At 38.1% G+C, this 22,769-nt stretch overlaps 1 protein-coding gene across 13 annotated transcripts in view; it reads right to left on the bottom strand.

Moving 5' to 3' along the window:
- The window catches only part of LARP1B (La ribonucleoprotein 1B), a 69,560-nt gene that overhangs the window by 21,404 nt on the left and 25,387 nt on the right, over nucleotides 1-22,769 (bottom strand). For all 13 annotated transcript variants that reach the window (XR_004904564.1, XR_004904565.1, XR_004904566.1 and 10 more), the window contains exons 10-11: nucleotides 18,619-18,791; nucleotides 15,462-15,827 (exon numbers count right to left, since the gene is read on the bottom strand). Coding sequence is in view for 10 of the 13 variants with exons in the window: in XM_036031808.1 (XP_035887701.1) it covers nucleotides 15,462-15,827; nucleotides 18,619-18,791 (539 nt within the window). In the remaining 3 variants the exon portion in view is untranslated. The remainder of the gene's footprint in view (nucleotides 1-15,461; nucleotides 15,828-18,618; nucleotides 18,792-22,769) is intronic.

Below are 22,769 nucleotides of genomic sequence, written 5' to 3'. Positions count from 1 at the left end.
ACATGGCAAAACACGGTAATTGTTTTATTGTAAAATATATAAAACATGTCTACAGTACACAAATTAATACAGTGCACACTACTTGTCACCTTCATCTAGATTAACAGAATGCTGCAAATGCCTTAGAAGCTCCTTGTTTGCACCTGTCTGGTGACATTCTCCTCCTTCTCTCCAGAGCTATCATTATACTGACTTCAGTGAATATTATTTTCTGTTACTCATAGAATGAGAAAGTCTCACTATATTAAAACTTCGTGAATGGTGCAATGGGAACTCACATGCCATTGTTAGTGGTAAATTAAATTGTGTATCTATATACATATACATGTAGAAATGGAACTGATGTTTCCTAGGATGCATAAATGGTCAAATTCAATAAATAATATTAACCTGTTTTAAAAGATGATTGTATCCATTAAGCAGTGGAATCTGGAGCACAGCACTGTGGACTCCTTGGCTGAAGGCTGAGCCACATACTTGGGGGGACAAGACCCCCTGAGACATACCCAAAAGTGTCTGCTATGGGGCTGAGCTGAAGAAACACACTAGAAGTCCAACAGGTTTGCAAGATGGAACACACAGACCCAGAATACAATAGAAGCCCCTTGTTAACCAATCAGTGATACCCAGATAGGATTTGAAAATTAGACCATGCTATAGAATAAGGCCCTCCAGTAAGACACACTCCAGATTCCCTAGCAGAGCCTAACACGAAGCCTGACAAGATGTTGAGAGGGACAGAGTCTTTTAGTTTCCGAAAGTCTTTACAACGCTATGAGGTAGAGAGGACAAGAATGATCCCCATCTGAAATTCAGAGAAGTTACTTTTTTGGTCCAGAATTGCACTTCATGGAGATTGTACATGGACTGACTTGTGGTCAGGAATAGGCCCCAGCTTTGCCCAAAGGGTTCTCCATTTGGTGTTCTTCTCTGGTGGGGTGAGGGGAAATTTTGGGTACTCTCCTCTTGCCAAGTCAGTTGGATGCCACTGTCTCTGTCCGCCAGGTGATGATGTAGCACCTCCTGGTGAATCTGTACCTCATTTTCAGCTCCGTACCAAAGACTTCACACAAGTTCCTCTCACCATCTGCATCTACTACAGACAAGGGCCTGCCTGCATTTGTAAGGGGGATGCAGCAGGAGGCAGCGGCAAGGTCAGCAAAGTCAGAGTGGATGACAGTCCTCAGGTCTTCCTAGGCTCAAGGGCTCCACAAACTCCAAAACACTGTCCAGGTCAAGGCAAAAGAGAGGGAGCCCACCTTCAGTGTAGCCTCTCAATAACGTGCCTGCAGACAGTCTGGATCATCCAGTTGTGCTACACATGCTACACAGAACCTGGAGATGTTCTCTCATATAATACACATCCAGTCAATCCAAGATCTGACACTGAAACCACAGGCGGTAATTTCATGTAATGCTCCAAGAAGTACTGGACAAAAGCTGCATACTGAGCAAGAACAGATGCTATGAGCCTGAAGATGAGATGAACTGCCTGGCCAATGTAATTCAGAAGAACCCAACTTGAAGCATTTTTTTCCTGAAATGCTGCGGGCAAAAGCCTGAGGACATTTGGGTTTCCACATAAGCAACTTGGACAGAGAATATAACAACTAAGAAACTGGTTGTAATGGTCTCTCCCCCTTGTTCTGCAGATTCATACTAAAATTTCTACTTATAGAGAGGCATCAGGAGAGAGAGAGAGAGAGAGAGTGAGCAATTCCTGAGCCTCACAAGCCCAGAGGCAAGCCAGCAATATGAGTGACAATCTGAGTGGCCCAGCATCTCTGGGATGGAAAAGTCTTATCCGTATATCCTGTTAATAAAGCCTTCAACACTGTACAGGTTCACAACATCCCCCCAAGGAGACCACTGGCCAGAATGACAAATAACTGGATGCACAATAAACAAAGACAGGCTAGGCCTACCTTGACTTTAGCCCAAGGAGCAACAACCCTGCAGCTCCTAGAAGTGAGTAAGTCAGCTTCAACACGCTGCGCCTTGTCCCACACATCCCCACCCGTGCTCCACTGTTTAAATAGTATTGTTATGACATGTGCCATACAGGAGAATGTATTAAACAAACATGGGTAACAACGATTGGAAACACAACACTGTTAACATATCAGAACCCCTGTGTCCTACTCCCTCCCCACAAAAACAACCCTAAATCTGACTTGTGATAATTATCCCTGGTTTTTCTTTGTATTACTTTCTATATATGCATACAGTCCTGAAAAACACAGTTTGATTTGACCTGTTAAGCTTTATGGAATCATACTCTGTATGTAACCTTATTTAACTTCTTGTGCTCTGCATTCTTTCCTGGATTCATCAATGAAGATGTGTATAGCTGTCGTTCATTTTCACTAGTATATGGCATCCCATTGTTTACTATACCACAGCATATCTAGCCAATTGCTGAAGGGCATTTTGGTTACTTCCAATTTGTGAATTAATGAACAATTCTGTTATACTGTTACATATATTTTTTAAATTTTTTATTATTTCTTAATTTTTTTTTATTGTTCAATGTTGTATTTCTGATGAACACGTTTAAGTTCCTCTAGGACAGTGCTGTCAAATATACACATAATGAGAAGCACAATTTCAAGTTTTCCAGTAGCTACACTAAAAAATTTTCAAAAGATGAAATGTTAATATTTCATTTAACCAAATACATTATTTCCACATGCAATAATTATAAAAATCATTGAGGTATTTTATATACTTTATATTCTTTTATTTTTTATGAAGTCTTATAAAATCCATAGCGCACAATTAGAGCACATCTCATTTTAGACTAGGCACATTTTGAGGATGCAATAACCCCATGTGGTTAATAGCTGTCATATTTGAACAATGCAACTCAACAGCATGTTCCTGAGCAGAGATGGCGAGCACAGGGTATGGTTTTACATGTTTTATCCCCACACAGGTTAATAAAGTTATTGTTCCAAATACTCTCAAACACTTCCATCTGACGTTTTAACCTTGCTAATGTAGATTTTATAAAATATTTCATTAAAACTTTTAATTTGCACCTTCTTGATTAATGCTAAACACCTTTTCATGGTTTCAATAATTTGGGTTTCTGCTTTTGTAGAATGCTTGTTCATATCATATAACAAGTTTTTCTTTTTTTAGTGAATCTTTTATTAATTTGTACTTCTTTATATACATATTATGGTTACAACACCTATCAAATCATTAACAGAAACCATCTTTTCATCACTTTGTAGACTATGTATCCACTTTTTTATTGATGTTTAATGAAAAATACTTTGTGGTGCATTTTTAATCTTTCCCTTTAAAACTGTGCTGTTTATGTCCACTTACAAAAACCTTCCCAACTCTAAGATCATGAAGATATTTAACTGTTATCCCTTGACACTATAAGGCAGAGGCCTATAATTTTGTCTTTTCCCTATGCAACTTTTGCAGCACCACGTATTCAATATTAAAAATTAGATCTCTTTGATCGGGCAATTCCACCTGTTATTTACCAAGCCTGCAATATATACCATATTTTTGGATTATAAGACGCACTTTTAACCACATTTTTTTGCTTCAAAGGTGTTTCTCCTATTTTCCTCCTCTAAAACCTAGGTGTGTCTTATGGTGCGCACCCCAGACACACCCAGGTTTTAGAGGAGGAAAATAGGGGAAAAAATTTTGAAGCAAAAAATGTGGTTAAAAAGAAAATGTGCATCTTATAGTCCAAAAATACAGTACATACAACTGTTTCTGGATTTCCTGTACCATTTCTATGATCTATCGTATACCTTTCATCTGCTAAAAAAGTTGTTGTGCCTTTAGGAATGTGATGAGTATCTTGTCCCATACATTTCTGTATAAATTTTAGAAATCAGCTTATCAAATTCTTAAAACATATCTGTTGAAATGCTTATTGGAATTTGAGTTTTGAATCAATTTGGGGAAAATTACCCTCTTTCACCACATGTTTTTATATTTCTCTCCCTATTTATGTCTTCACTAACACTTTTCAAATATTATAATACTCTCCTTAAAGTCTGCTATATCCTTTTAAAGACCTACCCTATGGTAGACGGAAGTGCCTCTCAAATATGTCCAGATCCCAATTCCTGGAACTGTGATTACATACATGGCATAAAAAGACTTTGCAGATTTAAATATCTCTAATAAGTGACCTTAAGATAGGGATATTACTGTAGATGATGCAGAGAACTTTCTCCAACCACAGGCATGAGAGATGCAGAAGAAATGTCAGAGATGCAACGCGGGGCTCTTCCACCCACTGTTGCTGATTTAAAGACTGCAATTTGACCAAGAATGCAGGTGGCCTAAAGGAGCTGAGAGGCTCCAGACAATCATAAAGAAAATGAGGCCTCTCTGCCCATAGCCATAAAAAACTGAATTCTGCAAACCACATGAATGAACTTGGAAGTGATTCTCACATAAAACCTACAGTAATAGCCAAGACATGAACACCCGGATGTCAGTCCTGTAAATCTAGAGAAAAGAAACCAGCTGACCTTACCTGGACTACGTATCTACAAAAATTAATACTAAATCTGTGTTGTTTTAAGCTACCAAATCTGTGTTAATTTCTTATGGCAGCTATAGAAAATACATAATTTTTACTACTGTTTTATTAGAAAATAAGATCTTAAAAGTTACTATTTCCATCTAACTTCTGCTAAGCAGAAATTTCCTGAATTTAAAATAACTACCTGGAAATTTATTAAGCACTTACTAATTTAATCAGTCACCTATAAAATACTTTTGAGTTTTCTATTTATGTAAGCTTTTACTTCTTTCTTTCAAGCTGTATCTTTTTGTTTGCATTACTGGTCTAACAAAGGTATTCAACATATTTGATAGATTTGACAGTGATTACAAGATTAGCTTCAACATTTTACTATTCCGAATGTCCTGTTTGTTCTGTATGGGATTTGGCAGAAACACTTTGTGAGGCCAACCATATTTGCTTTTATTCCTATGTTGCTAAAATCTCATGTATGCATGTTGACTTTATCAAATGAATTTTTTGCATTTATTAAAGTGATCATAATCTTCCTTCAATCTGTTCATAATTGTATGGACTGATTTTTTAAAATCTTTATGGGCACTTTATTTGGATGGTCGGCAATCTGAGAAGATGGAGGGTTTGTACCCTAACAGACTGTCTTTCTATTGACTGATTTTTCTAATGTACAACTTGCATTATTGAAATAAAAATGTGGTTACCTATTTTTAAACAATGCAGTGCTGATCCGATTGCTAATTATGTTTCACAATATTTATACGTAGGATTACTTGTAATACTTGATTCTCATTTACCGGTATATTCTCAAGGACTGCACACTGGAGTTCTCCTATCAGTATGAAGGTTATATTCTCCTCGTGAAATTAGTAAAGTAGTCTCTATTCCCCCCCCCAATTCAATAACTATTTTAGTCCTTACTATTAGCTCTATTCACTGGAAATATTTGTGCATGGCTAGATTTATTCCAACTTTTAGAACTTGCTAATAGAGCCAAGTTATCTTCAGGCTTAAAGATTTTAAAAACTTGTTTAGAGCAACTGTTTTCCATTCAGTTTTTTAAGTTCTGTATGTCTAGAAAATTTCCTATGTAAATGTTCAAATTATCACTCTAAAATACCTTCTAAAATTTTATGGACAGTAATTGCATCCTATCTTCAGTGCAGCAGTAATATGCATATTTTCCTATTTTTTCCTCCTAAATTTTAGTATTTTCAATGAATTAAGTGTTGGTATGATTAATCCTCCATTGCATTGAGTCTAATTAAATTCTGCTTTTTATTATTTCCTTTGACTTCTTGGGCAGTTTCCATAGCTCCTTGAAAGCTGTAACAGATTCTATTCTTGTTCACAGCCTGCATCCGTTAGGTTATGGGATTATGTATACCCACCCACTGTAATTACCTTTCATGCCTTTTGAGAATATACTACCTCCCCAGCACACAGGCATAATCATATGATTTGCTTTCAGCCAATGGAATGTGATCAGATGTACATCAAGAACAACCCAGCAGCACCTCTGAATACAATTCTGCACGTTAGCTCAGCCCCTTGTTCATCTCCTCTGCTGAGTGACTGAATGAACAAGTGCTGTATAGGGGCTGGTCTTTCAGTATGAAACCCTAAAATGAGAAGACAGAACAGAAACACACACACACACACACACACACACACACACACACACAGTGTTACAACAGCTTTTGAGATATCAGGAAAACTTTTTATAGAGCAAAGGTAAATAACTGGGGACTGACTTATTTCAAGAGTTTTTTTCCAATACATTTTTACACTTAAGATTGTATCTTTGGGTGTACCTCTTAAATTCAGTTATCATTCCACTTAGATTTTCTTATCTTCACTATGATTTCTTCATTGGTGAGTTATTTAAAATATATCTTTGTTTTAAAACATACAGCTTTATTATTTTGCTTTTCAATTTAAACACTAACTTAATACTACGCATGTGTTTTATGTAGTAGCCTTGCTTTGAAATTTGCTTTATAAACTACATCCAAGTACTATAGATATGCTCAAAAAGAACATGTATTCTGTAGTTGTTAGAGTTGATGCTAAAAACAATTTTAATATTTTACTGTTTACTTAGACGCTAAGTTAAATCACTCACCATGACTGGATTTTTCCCATCAATTTTGCGTCATACGTTTGAGTATCTGATATAAAGTACATTAAATTTTAAGTTACACTTTTCTGACAGAATTCTTCACTTGTAATCATTACAAAAGGACACTCTAGTTCTATAATGCCTTTTCTCTTTTTGTCTACTTTGTAAGTCTGCTATAAATATACATGCAATGGCCTCTTTTTGGTTACTGTATTTGTTAAGTAGCTCGGTTATCTTTTACAATTTATACTTTCAACTGGGTAAAACTACATAATGTAAAATCCACCCTTTTAACCAACTTTAAGTATATACTTCTGTAATGATAAAGTGCATTCACTGTTGGGCGACAGATATCCCCAATTCTTCCATTCAGCAAAACCCTATACCTATTACACGACACTCATTTTCCCCTCCCACCACCAACTACAGGACTCTGTTTCTATGAATTTGACTACTTTAGTACTTCATTTAAGTATAATCATACTGTATGTCCTTGTGACTTGCTTGTCCTCAAAGATCATCGATATGGCATATGACAGATTTCTTTCCTTTTTAAGGCTGAATAAACACCTTGGTTATTCATCTGATGACAAACATTTGTTTTCAATTTTTAGCTGTTGTGGATGCTGCTATGAACATGGGCTTGCAAATCTCTCTTCAACTTTCTGAGGAACTAGCATATTGTTTCCCCTAGCAGCTAGCCATTTTATGCTCCCAACAATGATTAAGGGCACCACTTTCTCTACATCCTCTCCAACACTTGTTTTTGAGGTTTTATCTTGAAAGCAGTCATTCTAAAGAGTATGAGGTAACATCTCATTGTGACTCTGACTTACATTACTCTAACGAGTAGTGATGTTAACCATATTTTCATGTGCTTATTGGCCATCTGTATATCACCTTTGGAGAAATGTCTATTTGAGTCCTTTGCCCAGTTTTTTAAGCAGTATTTTTGTGGAGCTGATGGATTTCTTGACACACTCAAGTATACTGACCCCTTATCAGATGATATGCAAATACCTTCTCCTATGCTACAGGCTGCCCTTTCTGTTAATACATGTGAGTTCCAATTTGTCCATTTTTGTTTTATTACATGTGCATTTGGTGTCATACCCTAGAAATCATTGCCAAATCAAGTCTTCAATCTATTCCCTTTATGTCTACCTTTACACTAGGACCAATGTTTTAATTACTTTTTTAAAAGTATACTTTATTGATTATGCTATTACAGTTTTCCCAATCTTCCCCCTTTATCCCCCTTCCATCCTGCAACCCGCAACCCTCCAGCATTCCCCTCCCATAGTTCATGGGTTGTACATATAAGTTCTTTGACTTCTGTGTTTCCTATCCCATTCCTAACCTCTCCCCATCTATTTTATGCCTACCAATTATGCTTATTCCCTGTACCCCCCCCAATTCTCCCCCTCCCCCTCCTCACTGAAAACTCTCCATGTGATGATGTCCATTTCTCTGATTCTGTTCCTGTTGTAGTTGTTTGCTTAGTTATTTGTTTTTGATCTTTTTTTTTGGTTCAATTGTTGACAGTTGTGTTTGTCATTTTACTGTTCATTGTTTTGATCTTCTTTTTCTTAGATAAGTCCCTTTAACATTTCACATAATAAGGGCTTGGTGATGGTCAACTCCTTTAACCTGACCTTATCTGGGAAGCACTTTTTCTGCCCTTCCATTCTAAATGACAGCTTTGGTGGAGAGAGTAATCTTGGGTGTAGCTCCTTGCCTTTCATGTTTTTGAATACTTCTTTCCAGCCTCTTCTTGCCTACAATGTTTGTGTGTGTGTGTGTGTGTGTGTTTTGAGAAATCAGCTGATATAGTCTTATGGGAACTCCTTTGTAGGTAACTGTCTCCTTTTCTCTTGTTGCTTTTACGATTCTCTCATTACCTTTAATCTTGGTAACTTAATGATGATGTACCTTGGTGTGTTCCTCTTTAGGTCCAACTTCTTTGGGACTTTCTGGAAAAGGTCTATTTCCTTTGCCAAATTGGGGGAGCTTTCCTTCATTATTTGTTCAAATAAAATTTCAATTTCTTCGTTTTGTTCTTCTTTTGGCACCCCTATAATTCAGATGTTGGAACATTTAAAATTGTCCCGGGGTTCCTAAGCCTCTCTTCATTTTTTTTTCACTTCTTGTTTCTTCACTCTGTTCCAGTTGGATGTTTATTTCTTCCTTTTGCTCCAGATAGTTGATTTGAGTCCTGGTTTCCTTCTTGTCACTGTTGGTTCCCTGAATTTTTTGCTTTATTTGACTTTAGGTAGCCTTCATTTGTTCTTTCATTTTTCGACCAAGCTCAATCAGTTATGTTGATCACCAGTGTTTTGAATTCCACATCAGAGAGGTCGGCCGTCTCCTCATCACTTAGCTCTTTCTCAGGCGTTTTGCTCTGTTCTTCCATTTGGGCCACATTTCTTTGTCTCAGCGCACCTGTTAAGTTGTAAGGGGGCAGGGCCTTAGGTATTCTCCAGGGAAAGGCACCCATCTTTGCTGCATTGCGACACTATCTGTGGGGGAGGAGCCAGAGAGGAAACTGCAGCTCGTTTGCTGGGCTCCAGCCCCACTTTCCAACAAACTCTCATGCAAGACTGGGAGTTTTTCCCACCGTGGCAACCCCTGCCATAGTCCACGGTCAGCTGAGTCTCAGTTTCCTGTTCGGCCAGGCCCGCCCGCACGGTGTCCAGCCTTGCCCTGGGTTCTCTCCATCTGCCTGTCTCCCCCCTACCAGTCTGGTTGGTCTGGTTGACTGTTTCTTTAATTCTTTGGTTGTCAGAGTTCCTTGCAGTTTGATTTTCTGGCACTTCTGGTTGTTTATTGATTTTAGGTTGGTCGTTATCCTCCTTTTGGTTGTTCAAGGAAGTGAACGGTTTCTACCTACACCTCCATCTTGGCCAGAACTCCTAATTACTGTTTTGTAATCTGTTTTAAAATCAGAAGTATGAGATTTCCAACTTTATTCTTCGTTGTAAAGATTGTTTTTGACTCCCAGGGTCCCATGAGATTCCATATGAATTTCAGTTATTTATTTTCCTGTTTCTGCAAAGATGATCAAGATTTTGATAAAGGTTCCACTGAATCTGTGGATCACATCAGGTAGTACTGACTTCCAATCCATGTACATGGAGTATCTTCCCTTTTACTTGTTTTTCTAAAAACAGCTTCATCGAGATATAATTCACATATGGTACAATTTACCACAGTGCACAATTCTATTGTTTTTAGAATACAGTTCTGTGACCACCATCACAATCAATACTACATTTTCATTACTCCAAAAAGAAACTCAGTACCCGTTAGCAGTAGCAACTAACTCCTCCTCAGGGTTACCCGAGACCCAGCCTCCCTTCCCAGGCAGCCCACCAACCCAATTACTATCTCTTCTAGTCATTTCATATGAACAAAATCATACAATACATGGCACTCTGTGACTGGTTTCTTTTATTTAATGTAATGTTTTTCACCTTGTAGCATGTATCAGTAAATTAATTTCTTTCTAGTGTCACATACTTCACTGTATGGTTGGGAATGTGTGAATGTGGGAGGTCAATTGTATGCAGTGTCCTATGCCATTTTATAAAAGGGACCTGCACATCATGCATTTTGTATCTGCAGGGGTTCCCAGAACCAATCCCCTGCAGATACTGCAGGACTGGAGTTAAGGTTTACATGGACTTTCAACTACATAGGGTCAACACCCCTAATCCCCAGAGTCAACTGTGTACTCATCACAGTTATGAAATGGTAGCTCATGAGGTAATTTTCATTTTAATTGGTCTGTCTTCTTCTTGAGTTATAAGATTTCTTTCTACATTATAAATGCAAGTCCTTTATTAAATACATGATTTGTAAATATATTATCCTAACCTTTTTTTAAATAGATGATTTTAAAGTAGTTTTAGCTTCACAGCAAAATTATGCAAAAAGCTACATATATACACTTGATACCCTCCCACATATACGGCCTACCCACTACCAACACTCTTCACCAAGTGTTACTTTTCTTACAATCAGTGAATCCACACTGGCATATCACCAAAAGTGCATGATTTACACAGGTTTCTCTCAGTGTTGTATATTCCATGGGTTCTGATACATATAAAATGACACATATCTACCATTATATATCATACCATACTATATGCAGAATAGTTTCACTGCCCTGAAATTCCGGTTTCGCCTATTCGTGTTTCCCTCCCCTCAACTCCTGGCAATCACCAATCTCTTCACTGTTTCCATAGTTTTCCATTTCCAGGATGTTGAAAAATTGAAATCATGCAATACATATTAATAGCAGTATTTTTCAGAGTAGAATCTTTCACTTAGTTGTACACATTTAAGGTTCCTCCCTATCCTTTCTAGCTTGATAGCTCATTTCTCCTTAGCACTGCATAATATTCCATTGTCTGGATACATCACAGTTTACTTATCCATTCACCTGCTGAAGGACAACTTGGTTGCTTCCAAGTTTGGGCAATTATGAATATAAAGCTTATACAAACATCCATGTGCAGGTTTTAATGTGGACATGACTTTTTAGTTCCTTTGGGGAACTATCAAGGTGGGTGACTGTTAGATCATATAATAAAGAATATACTTAGTCTGGCAGGAAACTGCTAAACTGTCTTCCAAGGTGACTCTACCATTTTGCATTCTCACCACAAATGAATGAAAGTTCCTGTTGCTCCACATCCTCACCAGCATTGGATGTTGTCATTATTCTAGATTTTGGCCATTCTGTGTATAGTAGTATTGTATTTTAATTTGCATTTCCCTGATGACATATGATATATAACATTTTCTCATGTGTATAATTACCATCTGCATATGTGTCTGTTCAGGTCTTTGGCCCATTTTTAATCAAGCTGTTTTGATATTGTAGAGTTCGTTGTAGATATTTACAAAAATATGCAATATTCTTTCCACATTTTGCATACTAGTCTAACCAGATGTATCTTTCTGCCATTCATTATGAAGCTTTTCTTCTCATTCCTGACAATGTCCTTCACAGAACAGTTTTTGGTTTAATGAAATCCAACTTACCAATTTGGATTGTGCTTTTGGTGTCATATCTATAATGTCATCACCCAACCCAAACTCATCTAGATCTTCTCCAAGATTATCTTCTAGGAATTTTATGGTTCTGCGCTTTACATTTAGGTTTGTGAACCATTTTGGGTTAATATTTGTAAAAAAAAAATAATAAGGTCTGACAGAGATTCATTTTTCCCACATAGATATCCAGCTGTTTTATCACCTTGTTGAAAAGACTATTTGCCTTTGCTCCTTAGCCAAAGATCAGTTTACTAAATTTTTGGAGATCTATTTCTAGGGTATTTTGTTCCACTGACCTATTTGTCTATTCTTTCAACATCGCAATCCCTTGATCACCATAGTTTCACAGTAACTCCTAAAGTCAGATAGTATTGGTCTTCGGGATGCTCTTCTTCAATATTGAACTGGCTATTCTGGGTCTTGTGCATCTCCACATAAATTTTAGAATCAGATGGTCAATATTCACAAAATTAATTCCTGAAATCTTGGTTGGGACTGCACTGAATCTATAGATCCAGTTGTAGGGAACTGACAATATTGGTACTTCCTAAATGAAATAGTTCTTACTTACTTAGTTCTCCTTTGATTTCTTTCAACAGTTAGAATATTCCTCATGTGAATTTTGTATGTATTTTCTTGGATTTATACCTCAGTATTTCATTTCTCGGAGTGGTAACGTAAATTGTTTTTATTTCCCTTTCACTGTCTTTGTGATGCACAAAATTCACAAGTTTTGATTATATTCAACTTATGTATTTTTTTATTTTGTTGCTTTTGCTATGTTGCCATGAGAAACAACCACTGTCAAATGTTTTCTTGCAAAGAGTTCTATTGCTTTTGCTTTTATATTTAGGTGTTAACTAATGTTATTGTTGACACTATTACAGATATCTCCCATTTCCCTCCCTCTACCCAGCCCTACCCATCCCCCAGCCTTCGCACTATTGTCTATGTCCATGGACTATGCAGAGGTGTTAACTTATTTTGAGTTAATTTTTGTACATGGTAAATTAGGGTGGCACCTAACTTATACTTCAGCATGTGGATACGTACTTGTCCCAAGACTACTTTTTCCGTATTGAGTGGTTTAGACATGTTTACCGAAAGCCAGCTGACCACAGACACATGGGTTTATCCTAGACTTTCAATTCTCTCCCATTGATCTGCATGTCTATCCTTATACTAGTACAATTTAAGGACTGTGTATAAATGCTTCAACTTTGTTCTTTTTCAAGATAGTCTGGCTATTGTTAAGTCCTTTCTTGAATCTCCAAATGAATTTCTGATCAGCCTATCAATTTCTGCAAAGACACCAGTTAGAATATTGATAGGTTACATTGAACCCATAGATTAATGTTGGTTAGTTACTACTTTATAGTATGTATTTTTCCAATCTTTTCAACTTTTCTGCTTCATTTTTAAAAAAAATGTGGCATACGTAAATAACATAATTTGGCTGTATTTAATACACATTGACAATATTTATTAATTCTTTTACTTAAATATTTGAGTTTAAATCTACCACATTATTTTTGGGCTGAAGGCCCTCTGTTCCTTTTTTCTTGTCTTATTCCATTTTCACTTTCTTCTAATTTTAAAATCATTCCCTCTAATTTTAGTTTTTATATGGGTATCCTTCAAACAGCAACATACAAACTTTAAAACCAATCTTCTTTCCAGACTAAAGAGTACCCTTAAATACTACTCACTTATTGTTATTTATAACTGTTAATGTTACAGTAAATCGCCAAGACTTAATTGTTGTTTAACGCAGTTAACATTTATTATATTTAACATTCATATATTTAACACTTGCTTTGCTTTTCTGTCCGTTCTGTATCTTTGGTGCCTAGAATCACTTTAATACTGCCTTTGGAATTTCTGCTGGTTGCAGTTCCTCGTACTTCACCCTCTAACTTGAAAGCTATTTTTTCAAAGCATACAATTATAGGTTGATAGTTATTTTTCCTTGGTGTAGTAACACTACCCACTGTTGCATTCAACTGTTGCTGGAGGGAAGTCAGCAGTTAGCTAGATGCCCACTCCTTTTATTTTATTTTTTTTATTTTTAGAGAGAGAGGAAGGGAGGGAGAATGAGGGAGAGAAACATCAATGTGTGGTTGTCTCTCATGGCCCCTACTGGAGACCTGGCCTGCAACCCAGGAATGTGCCCTGACTGGGAATCAAACTGGTGATCCTTTAGTTTGCAGGCCAGCACTCAACCCACTGAGCCACACCAGACAGGACTGCCCACTCTTTTGTATCCAGCTGTTCTGATACCTCCCCTCAAGTTCAGAAAAGGTCCTAGATACTACTTCTTAAAATATTGACTCTGCCCCATTTTCTTCCTCCTTTCCTTCTAAAATTCCGATTAAGTGTTCATCTTAGGCTACATTTATCACTCAATATCTCTCATTTCATGCTTGCTTTTTACCTTTTTTCCAACAACAAAAAGCTTTAAATAAAACCCACTATGTTAAATTATACAGTGTGATTTGAAATATAACAAAGACTATCTATACTATCATTCCATACCCTCTTTCGTATATTCTACCTCTGCTACTCTGTGCTTGATTTCTGAAGTTTCTTGTAAATTGTCTTGTAAGCTGTTCACTTTTCTTATAAAAATTATTTGAGTAAACTCTTTCAGGTCTAGAATAAAGGTGAATGTCTGCACAAAGGAACTATGTTGGGAACCGCCCTGACTGGTATCAGAAGCTGTAACCCCCGCCAAGGCTAAGGCTGAGGGAACGACCTTGGACCGTAAACCAGCAAGGACACAAAAGCTTATCTCTCTGGAAGGAATGCTGCTTCTGCTACTTCATCCATAACTGGCCCCCAATGCCTGGTTGGTTAGCCAATGACGGGTAAGATTCCCCAAGGGGGGAATGACCTAAGGCAGGCAGGATCACATGGGACGCCCCCAAGGAAGGACTTTGGGGCTACAGCAAAAGGGGGTGATGGACCCTTGCCCCTTGGCTTTGACATAGCCTGAATCCTCATTGTCTGTGAGAAAATCTCCTAATCTCTTGGCTACCTTACTTCCCTTGCTCCACCTAAGCCTGAAACAATGACAGGGTGGTGCCGCCCTGTGCTGGAAAGGGTGGGTTCCCCAGGTGATCAGGCCTAAGAAAGAATATGTAAAATCCTGTGAAACCTGCTTTGTTTAGAATGCTCTCAGTTGAATGAGAAGGGTCCAAGAAGGAAGTTAGTTTGTTCCTCAAAGTTTTACAGCTCTTTGACCCTGACTCACAATAGGCCCTCAGGGTTCCTTGTTATCTATTGTTTGATCCTTACTTCCTGGCAATGAGTAATGAGCTTTACCTGAATTCTTATGCAAATGAACCCAATAAAAAGCCTGCTCGGGCAGGCCATCGGAGCCCTCTCCCTTAGGGGTGCTCTCCCCTAGGGAGGGTGGCCATGACGCTCCCCACTAGAGACAGTGTCCATTCCGTTCCTACTTTCCCACAGGACCTGGTTGTCTCTGTGTATGTTTTTCTCGTGTTTCAGCGAGCCATCCACAGCGTTCCGAGGTCACTGCCGGTCGGTGGTCGCGTCAGAACTACATTTGCTTCTGATAGGATTCTGGGAAATCCACAGGCCAGAATCATCCCATTAAATTTACAACTAGTGGTTATTTTCATAAAATAAAAGACCCCAAAAATTTTTTTTAAAGTTTTGGAAAATATAAGCAATAACATACAATCAAGCCATGGTATCAGCAGAAAGATGCTGGCCAGAAACAATTACCTTTATGGCTGTGTGTGTGTTTTCATTTTCGTCCATCCACAGATCCTGTTCATAATAATATAAGCCATCATTGATAACTTTAGCAAGTTCAGATGTCATTTTTGCCCAAGACATGTGGTTGCCTGTGCGATCTCCTCCAGGATGTTTTCTCAAATAAGGTGGTGTCTGAGTTACAATCAAAATCTTGTTTAAATCCTGGTCATCAATTTCATAATCTGAATCATTATCAGACCAATCAATAAATGTGTTTCTTCGTCCTTCTATTTTTTCCATCTCATCATCAAATAAAAAATCAAGTTCTTCTTGTTCTTGTTCTTCTGGGGGGAGTTGTTGATTTGACGTCTCTTCAGGTAGAGATGCTGATTCCTAAAGTAAAAAATTGGTATTTATACAAACATTTTTTGGGAACTGTCCTGCCTGCTGGTTTCAAAAGCTGTAACACCGCACCCCCCACCCCCCCATGGCTAAGGCTGAGTAAAAGACCTTGGGACCATAAGCCACTAAGGAGACAAAGCTTATCTTCCTGGCAGGGGTGCCACCTCTGCCCCCTTTTACTTCACCCTGCTTGGTCCCGGGCGGATGACTGGTTAGCCAATGATGGGTAAGATTCCTCAAGAAAGGGATGACCTAAGACAGGCATGGCTGGGAAAGGGCCATCTGGGGAGGACTTGGGAGACTATAGAAGTCTCCTAATCTCTTGGCTGACTTACTTCCCCTGCCTGACGTAAGCCTGAAAAAATGCCAGAGGGTGGTGTGGCCCCAGGCAGGAACAGGAGGTTCCCCCAGGCCATCAGGCCTCAGAAAGAATGCATAAAAGCCTGTGAAACCTGCTTCGCTAAGAATGCCCTCCATTTTCTGACGAGGGTTCAAGCATAAAATACGTTTGTTTTACAAAATTTTATGGCCCTTTAGCTATCTGACCCTGTCTCAGGATAGGCCCTCATGGTTCTTCAAATGTTATCTACTGTTTGATCATTACTGCCTGACAACGACTGATGAGCTTTACCTGTATTCCTGTGCAAACTGAACCCAATACAAGCTTAATGAGAAACAGGCTCATGGCCCTTTTCCTCCCCACACAGATCATGTCTTGGTAGACTGATTCTCATCCCCCGCCCCCGACAAAAACTTTTCTGTCACTTTTAAGATAAATGTCACATAACAATATTGCAAGTAATACAAAGCTTGTGTGCTCAGACTAGTTTAGCAGTCAAATTGCAGAAGAAAATCAGCTAGTGTTCTTCTGAACCAGTAAACGTGAAGTACCATACTCTGCCGTGTATAATGCCCTCCTGTGTATAATGCATATCCACGTTTTGTGAGCACTGTATGTGGAATTATTTATGCCCATGGTACGTAATCATTACACCCATGCATAATGCACATCCTTATTTTTCCCTCAAAATTTTTGGGCGAAAAATGCACATTATACACAGCAAAAGACGGTAACTGATAAGTGCTTAAGAAAAAAAAGTTGAGCAAAGAATTACATTAAAGACTCCATCAGAGTTAGAATGGTCCTAATGTTATCAATTTAAAGATGAAGCATTATTTTTAAAAGAAATGTTTAACTGTGAAGATTCTGAATATGGAGGAAAAATGTAGCTCTTAGAATAAGTGAAATATGGTACAAATTTTTGTCACTGAGTACAGGATACTATTTTCCTTCCCTAGTTACCCAAGTTTGCATGACAAATATAGAAATTTATCAGACCTTTAGAAAATTTTGTTTGGAATAGCTTTGTTAGGGTTTTGAAATTCCCTCAAGGAAAAATTAATATTTATGTATGCTACACTTAACTACCACTGCAAATTAAAAAGTTATCTTTGATCAAGATTTCTCAAACTTAGCACTACTGACACGCTGGACTTGATAACTATGTGTGTTAATAGGATGTGTAGAAGCTTCCCTAGCCTCCATTCATAAGATGCAGCAGCACTCTCCTAGTCCGAGCCTGGGGACCACCAAAAATATTTCCAGACAGTTACCAAATGCACCCAGGTGAGGCAAAATACCAACGTCTCCCAGCCTGTCAGAGGAGAACCACTCCTAAGTCCTGCGTGCCTCCCTTCTCCATGTTTTGATCTTAGGGAAAAAGAGCCCTGTTCACAGTGATCTTCAATATGACACAGTCTTCATCTTTTCCACATCTATTCCCCATTATCTTCAGTAAGCTTTTCCTCACACAAGTTATTTTCAATATCTGAAATATTTGAGTGGCACTATTTACAGGCTTATTTCCAGTAAACTTTTTAAGATAAATGTCCATTTGTATACAGTTATAAGAATAGTGATCTCATGTATTCATTACCCGGGTTCACCCAATCTTGCAAATTACTAGGATAGCCAACCTGCGGCCCACAGGCCACATGTGGCTCAGGATGGCTATGAATGCGAACCAACAGAAAACTGTAAACTTACTTAAACATTATGAGGTTTTTTTGTGATTACGTATCACAATGTACTTAATGTGTGGCCTAAGACAACTCTTCTTCCAGTGTGGTCCAGAGACATAAAAAGGTTGGACACCCCTGCTGGTACAGTACAGTATCACAAACAGGATGCACATTGATATAACCCATCAATCTTACTCAGATTCCCCTAGTTTTACTTGTACTCATTTGTGTTTGTGGTTTTTATCACCTTTGAGAGTTCGTGTATCCAACCACCAAAAATACAGCAGTTCTACCATAAGGATGTCACCTATTGTTTCCTAACCAGAACCACCTCACTTTCTCATGTGCCACCAAGAAATTAATTCTTTCGCTATCCTATTGTACATCACCAAAACATATAAAACCTGACGTTTACCCTTTATAAATAGTTACTTGTATAAGAACTTTACAAATAATTTACAAAGTTATGAATAACATAATGACATTAAAAATTCAAAATTTAGATGGTCAACTTTTAAGAAACTAAATTATTGAAATTTAAATTAGTCACATGTAGAAAGGTCAAATCTCATCCAGAAAAGTTATTTAAAAGTTTACACCATATTACTAATTTTTAGCTACTGAGTAAACCATAAGTTTTTAATGAAAGCCAATAGTTCCAATTTTAACAATTTCTAAAAGCTATTCCTAATTTTTTATATGTAGTGGACAAACACTCCACTAGAATTTATCACACTTCACTTGGTTTATGACAACTTACCTTCAATTTGACTGGGGATGGACGATGCCTTTTTTTTAATTCTATCCAAGGTTCTGAGTCCAAGTCAGGCAAACTGGTAGACAAAACTCTAGATATTGCTTGAAGATTACTTGTTTCAGTATTTTTCTTTGGGTTCAGTGGACTTCCAATTCTTGGAGAATTGGGAGCAGACTCTAAAATTTTAAGTTAGTTCTATAGTTAAAATAATAGTTTTATTACTTATAAAACATTTCATTTTTTCCTTGGGCTTGATTTTTTTTCACAAAACATAAATCAATTTCAATTACAACTTTCCCAATGATTTTCAAACCTGAAGACCTTGTAAGATGTATTCACATGAAACCAATGAAAAATAATTGCATCCTAGCTGGCATAGCTCAGTGGATTGAGCGTGGGCTGCGAACCAAAGCATCGCAGGTTTGATTCCCAGTCAGGGCACATGCCTGAGTTGCAGGCCACGGCCCCCAGCAACTGCGCATTGATGTTTCTCTCTCTCTCTCTTTCTCCCTCCTTTCCCTCTCTAAAAATAAATAAAATCTTTAAAAAAATTTTTAAAAGAAAAAGAAAAATAATTGCAATGTCATCAACCTTTACAAAGACCATAGTCATTAAAATTCAAGAATATCAATGAAAGTTGCTAATTATGGCAATACATCTATTTGGGAGTCAATTCTCAAAATTTATGAAATACAATGAAATTACAGAATTTTCAGTGCTTTTAAGCCAGTTAGACTACATGCCTATTTTATTCCCAGGAAAAATCAGTCTTTCATTGTGTTTGCTAGGATTTATACTAAAGCAGCCATTACTCTTCCTTTTCACATTTCCTTTGCTTAACAAGGTTTACCTGAATGCAGAGTGCCCACTTAGCTCATACTAAGAGTAAAATGTCATAGCATTAAAGTGCACTGCCTTGGTAGTAATGTTTAAAACATCTTAAAACTCTGTTGGAATTAAAAACGCCTTTTTCCACACTATCTTTGTTTTTTTTAAATATATTTTATTGATTATCCTATTTACAGTTGTCCCATTTTCCCCCTTCACTCCTCTCCACCCTGCCCACCCTCCCACCCACATTCCCCCTTTAGTTCATGTCCATGTGTCATAAGTTCTTTAGCTTCTACATTTCCCATACTATTCTTACCCTCCCCCTATTTTCTATCTACCATCTATGCTACTTATTCTCTGTACCTTTCACCCCTTCTCCTCCTCCCACTCCCGTTGCTAACCTTCCATGTGATCTCCACTTCTGTGGTTCTGTTCCCATTCTAGCTGTTTGCTTAGTTTGCTTTTTAGGTGTGATTGTTAATAATAACTCTGAGTTTCATGTGTTTTTTTTGCTGCACATGCTTTTTATCTTCTTTTTCTTAGATAAATCCCTTTAACATTTCATAAAATAAGGGATTGGTGATCTTGGCCTTATCTGAGAAGTGCTTTATCTGCCCTTCCATTCTAAGTGAAAGCTTTACCAGATAGAGCAATCTTGGATGTAGGTTGTTGCCTTTCATGACTTGGAATACCTCTTTCCAGCCCTTTCTTGCCTACAAGGTCTCTTTTGAGAAATCAGCTGACATTCTGATGGGAACTCCTTTGTAGGTGACTGTCCCCTTGTCTCTTGCTGCTTCTAGAATTCTCTCCTTCATTTTTACCTTGGGTAATGTAATTATGATGTGCCTTGGCGTGTTTCTCCTTGGGTCCAACTTCTTTGGGACTCTGAGCTTCCTGGACTTCCTGGAAGTCTATTTCCTTTGCCAGATTGGGGAAGTTCTTTATTATTTGGTCAAATAAGTTTTCCACTTGTTGCTTTTCCTCTTCCCCTTCTGGTACCCTTATAATTCGGGTGTTAGAACGTTTAAAGATGTCCCGGAGGTTCCTAAGCCTCTCGTCATTTCTTTGAATTCTTGTTTCTCCATCCTCTTCTGTTTGGTTGTTTCTTTCTTCCTTCTAGTCCATTCCATTGATTTGAAACCTAGTCTTCTTTCCATCACTATTGGTTCCCTGTGCATTTTTCTTCATTTCACTTATTGTAGCCTTCATTTTTTTCATCTAATTTGCGACCACATTCAACCAATTCTATGAGCATCCTTATCACCAGTGCTTTGAACTGTGCATCTGATAGGTTGGCTATCTGTCGGTCGCTTAAAAGTACTGGATGCAGGGCTTTCAATTCTGTTTGAGCCATTACCCCCCAAGCCTTGGTCTGGTCACGCCTGTTACGTATGAGGGGCGGAGCCTTAGGTGTTCTCCAGGGTGGGGCAAACCCAGTCGCTGGGTTGTGATGTTATATGTGGGGGCAGGGACTGAGAGGGAACAATGGAGCCTGCTCCACTCTCTCTAGGACTTCAGTCCCCTCTGCCACTTCCCACAAGCAGATTGGGCCCTCCTGGTGCTGGTTTCTGGGCTGGTGGGCTTGTGTACGTTCTAGGACCCTGTGGGTCTTCCCAGGGAGCTCTCCTCTGAGGCTGGGAGATTCTCCCAGCACCTCAACCCCCACAGGTGTTTTCAATTGGTGCTTTTAGTCTTTATTTCCTGGCGCTGGGTCCCTGGGTTGTGCGGTCTGCGTTGCTGCCTGTTTTCGCCTAGTTTCTCTAAGCGCGAATGTGTGACTGCAGACAGCCTTGAGCCCCTCAGTGGGTCTGCTCGTTGCCTCCCGCGCCCAGGGTCTGCCACCGGGTTGTCAGCCTCCCCTGCGTATCTGGGGTCTGCCAACTGCTGCCTGCCCCCTGCATGCCCTCGTCTGCCAGCTACTGCTTTTTCCTGCCAGGACCCCTCAACCTCTCGCTGTAGGCCTCCGACTCCGCCCCTCTTACCGGTCTGGATGAATGGTTGTCAGACTTCCATACAGTTCATTTCTCTCTGTTCTGGTTGTTTTTTTGTTTCTAAATTTTTGTTGTCCTTAGTTTTGGTTGTGTGAGGAGGCACAGTGTGTCTACCTACACCTCCATCTTGGCTGGAAGTCCTATCTTTGTCTTTAATCAAAGTAATTATACACTCGTAAGTAAAATCCAAACTGATTCCTTTATAAATTTCTTTTTCAAAAGTCAAAGAATTTTACATTATAATGCAATACAGACTTGCTTTGGGCAGTGTTTTAAAAACAAATTTACACTGTAGAATTCAAAACATTTACCCAATCCAATTCCTTAGAAATTTTACAAAGTTGAGTATATTACATAAAGAAAACTGATGTAAATGAACAATTTTCATTTTATTTGAAATGCAAAAGGCACTTCATGAACCTGGGTTTGAAGAGAATATTCCAGTATTTTTTCATTTACTACATGCTAGAATCAGATAAATTTATCTTCTCCATGGACACATAATTAGATCCAGGATTCAATCACTAGATTACTATTACTTGAAAAAGAATATATTGTTGCCCTCACTAGAATTGCTCAGCAGGTTGGGCATCATAGCATAGACCTAAGAGGGTCACTTGCACCAGTTTGATTCCCGATCAGGACACAAGTCTGAATTTGGGCTATGTCTCCAGCCGGGGAAGTGCTGACGGCGGGTGAGAGGCAACTGATCGATGTTTCTCTTGCATCTCTTTCTCGCTCCCTTCCCCTTCTCTAAAAATGGATAAACAAAATCTTAAATATAAAAATAAAAATATAAAAAATCTTAAATAAAAATATACTGTTTCATAATAAAAAAGGCTTTAAACTGCACTGTCCAGTGGTAGCCACACAAAGCTTCTGAGCACTTGCAATGTGACTAGTCCTCAGGATAAGTATAAACCACACACCAGATTTCAGACATGGTACAAAAAGGTAAAATAGAACCATAATTTTTATATAAATGTTATAGTAATATTTAGGTGCATTAAATTAAAATGTTTAAAATATTAAAATTCCTTTTTGTAGCTTTTAAGGCTATTAAAATTATTAGGATTACATACGTGGCAAACATTAGATTTCTTTTTTCTTTTTAAATTTTATTTTAATCATTGTTCAAGTACAGTTTTCTCCCCCCTACTCCCGTTCCAGCTAAACATTAGATTTCTGCTGAACATTGCTACTCTACATTTTCCTTAATTAATGGTACAGGTATCATCATTCGATCCACTAAATTAGTATGAATAAAATACTAATTTTGGGTCAGTGTTATTAAAGTTATAGAGGGGCCCTGGCCAGGTAGCTCAGCTGCTC

This window comes from Phyllostomus discolor, chromosome 8 (assembly GCF_004126475.2).
Source record: "Phyllostomus discolor isolate MPI-MPIP mPhyDis1 chromosome 8, mPhyDis1.pri.v3, whole genome shotgun sequence".
Classification (NCBI taxonomy): Eukaryota; Metazoa; Chordata; class Mammalia; order Chiroptera; family Phyllostomidae; genus Phyllostomus; species Phyllostomus discolor.
This window is presented reverse-complemented; position numbering and strand designations above follow the sequence as displayed.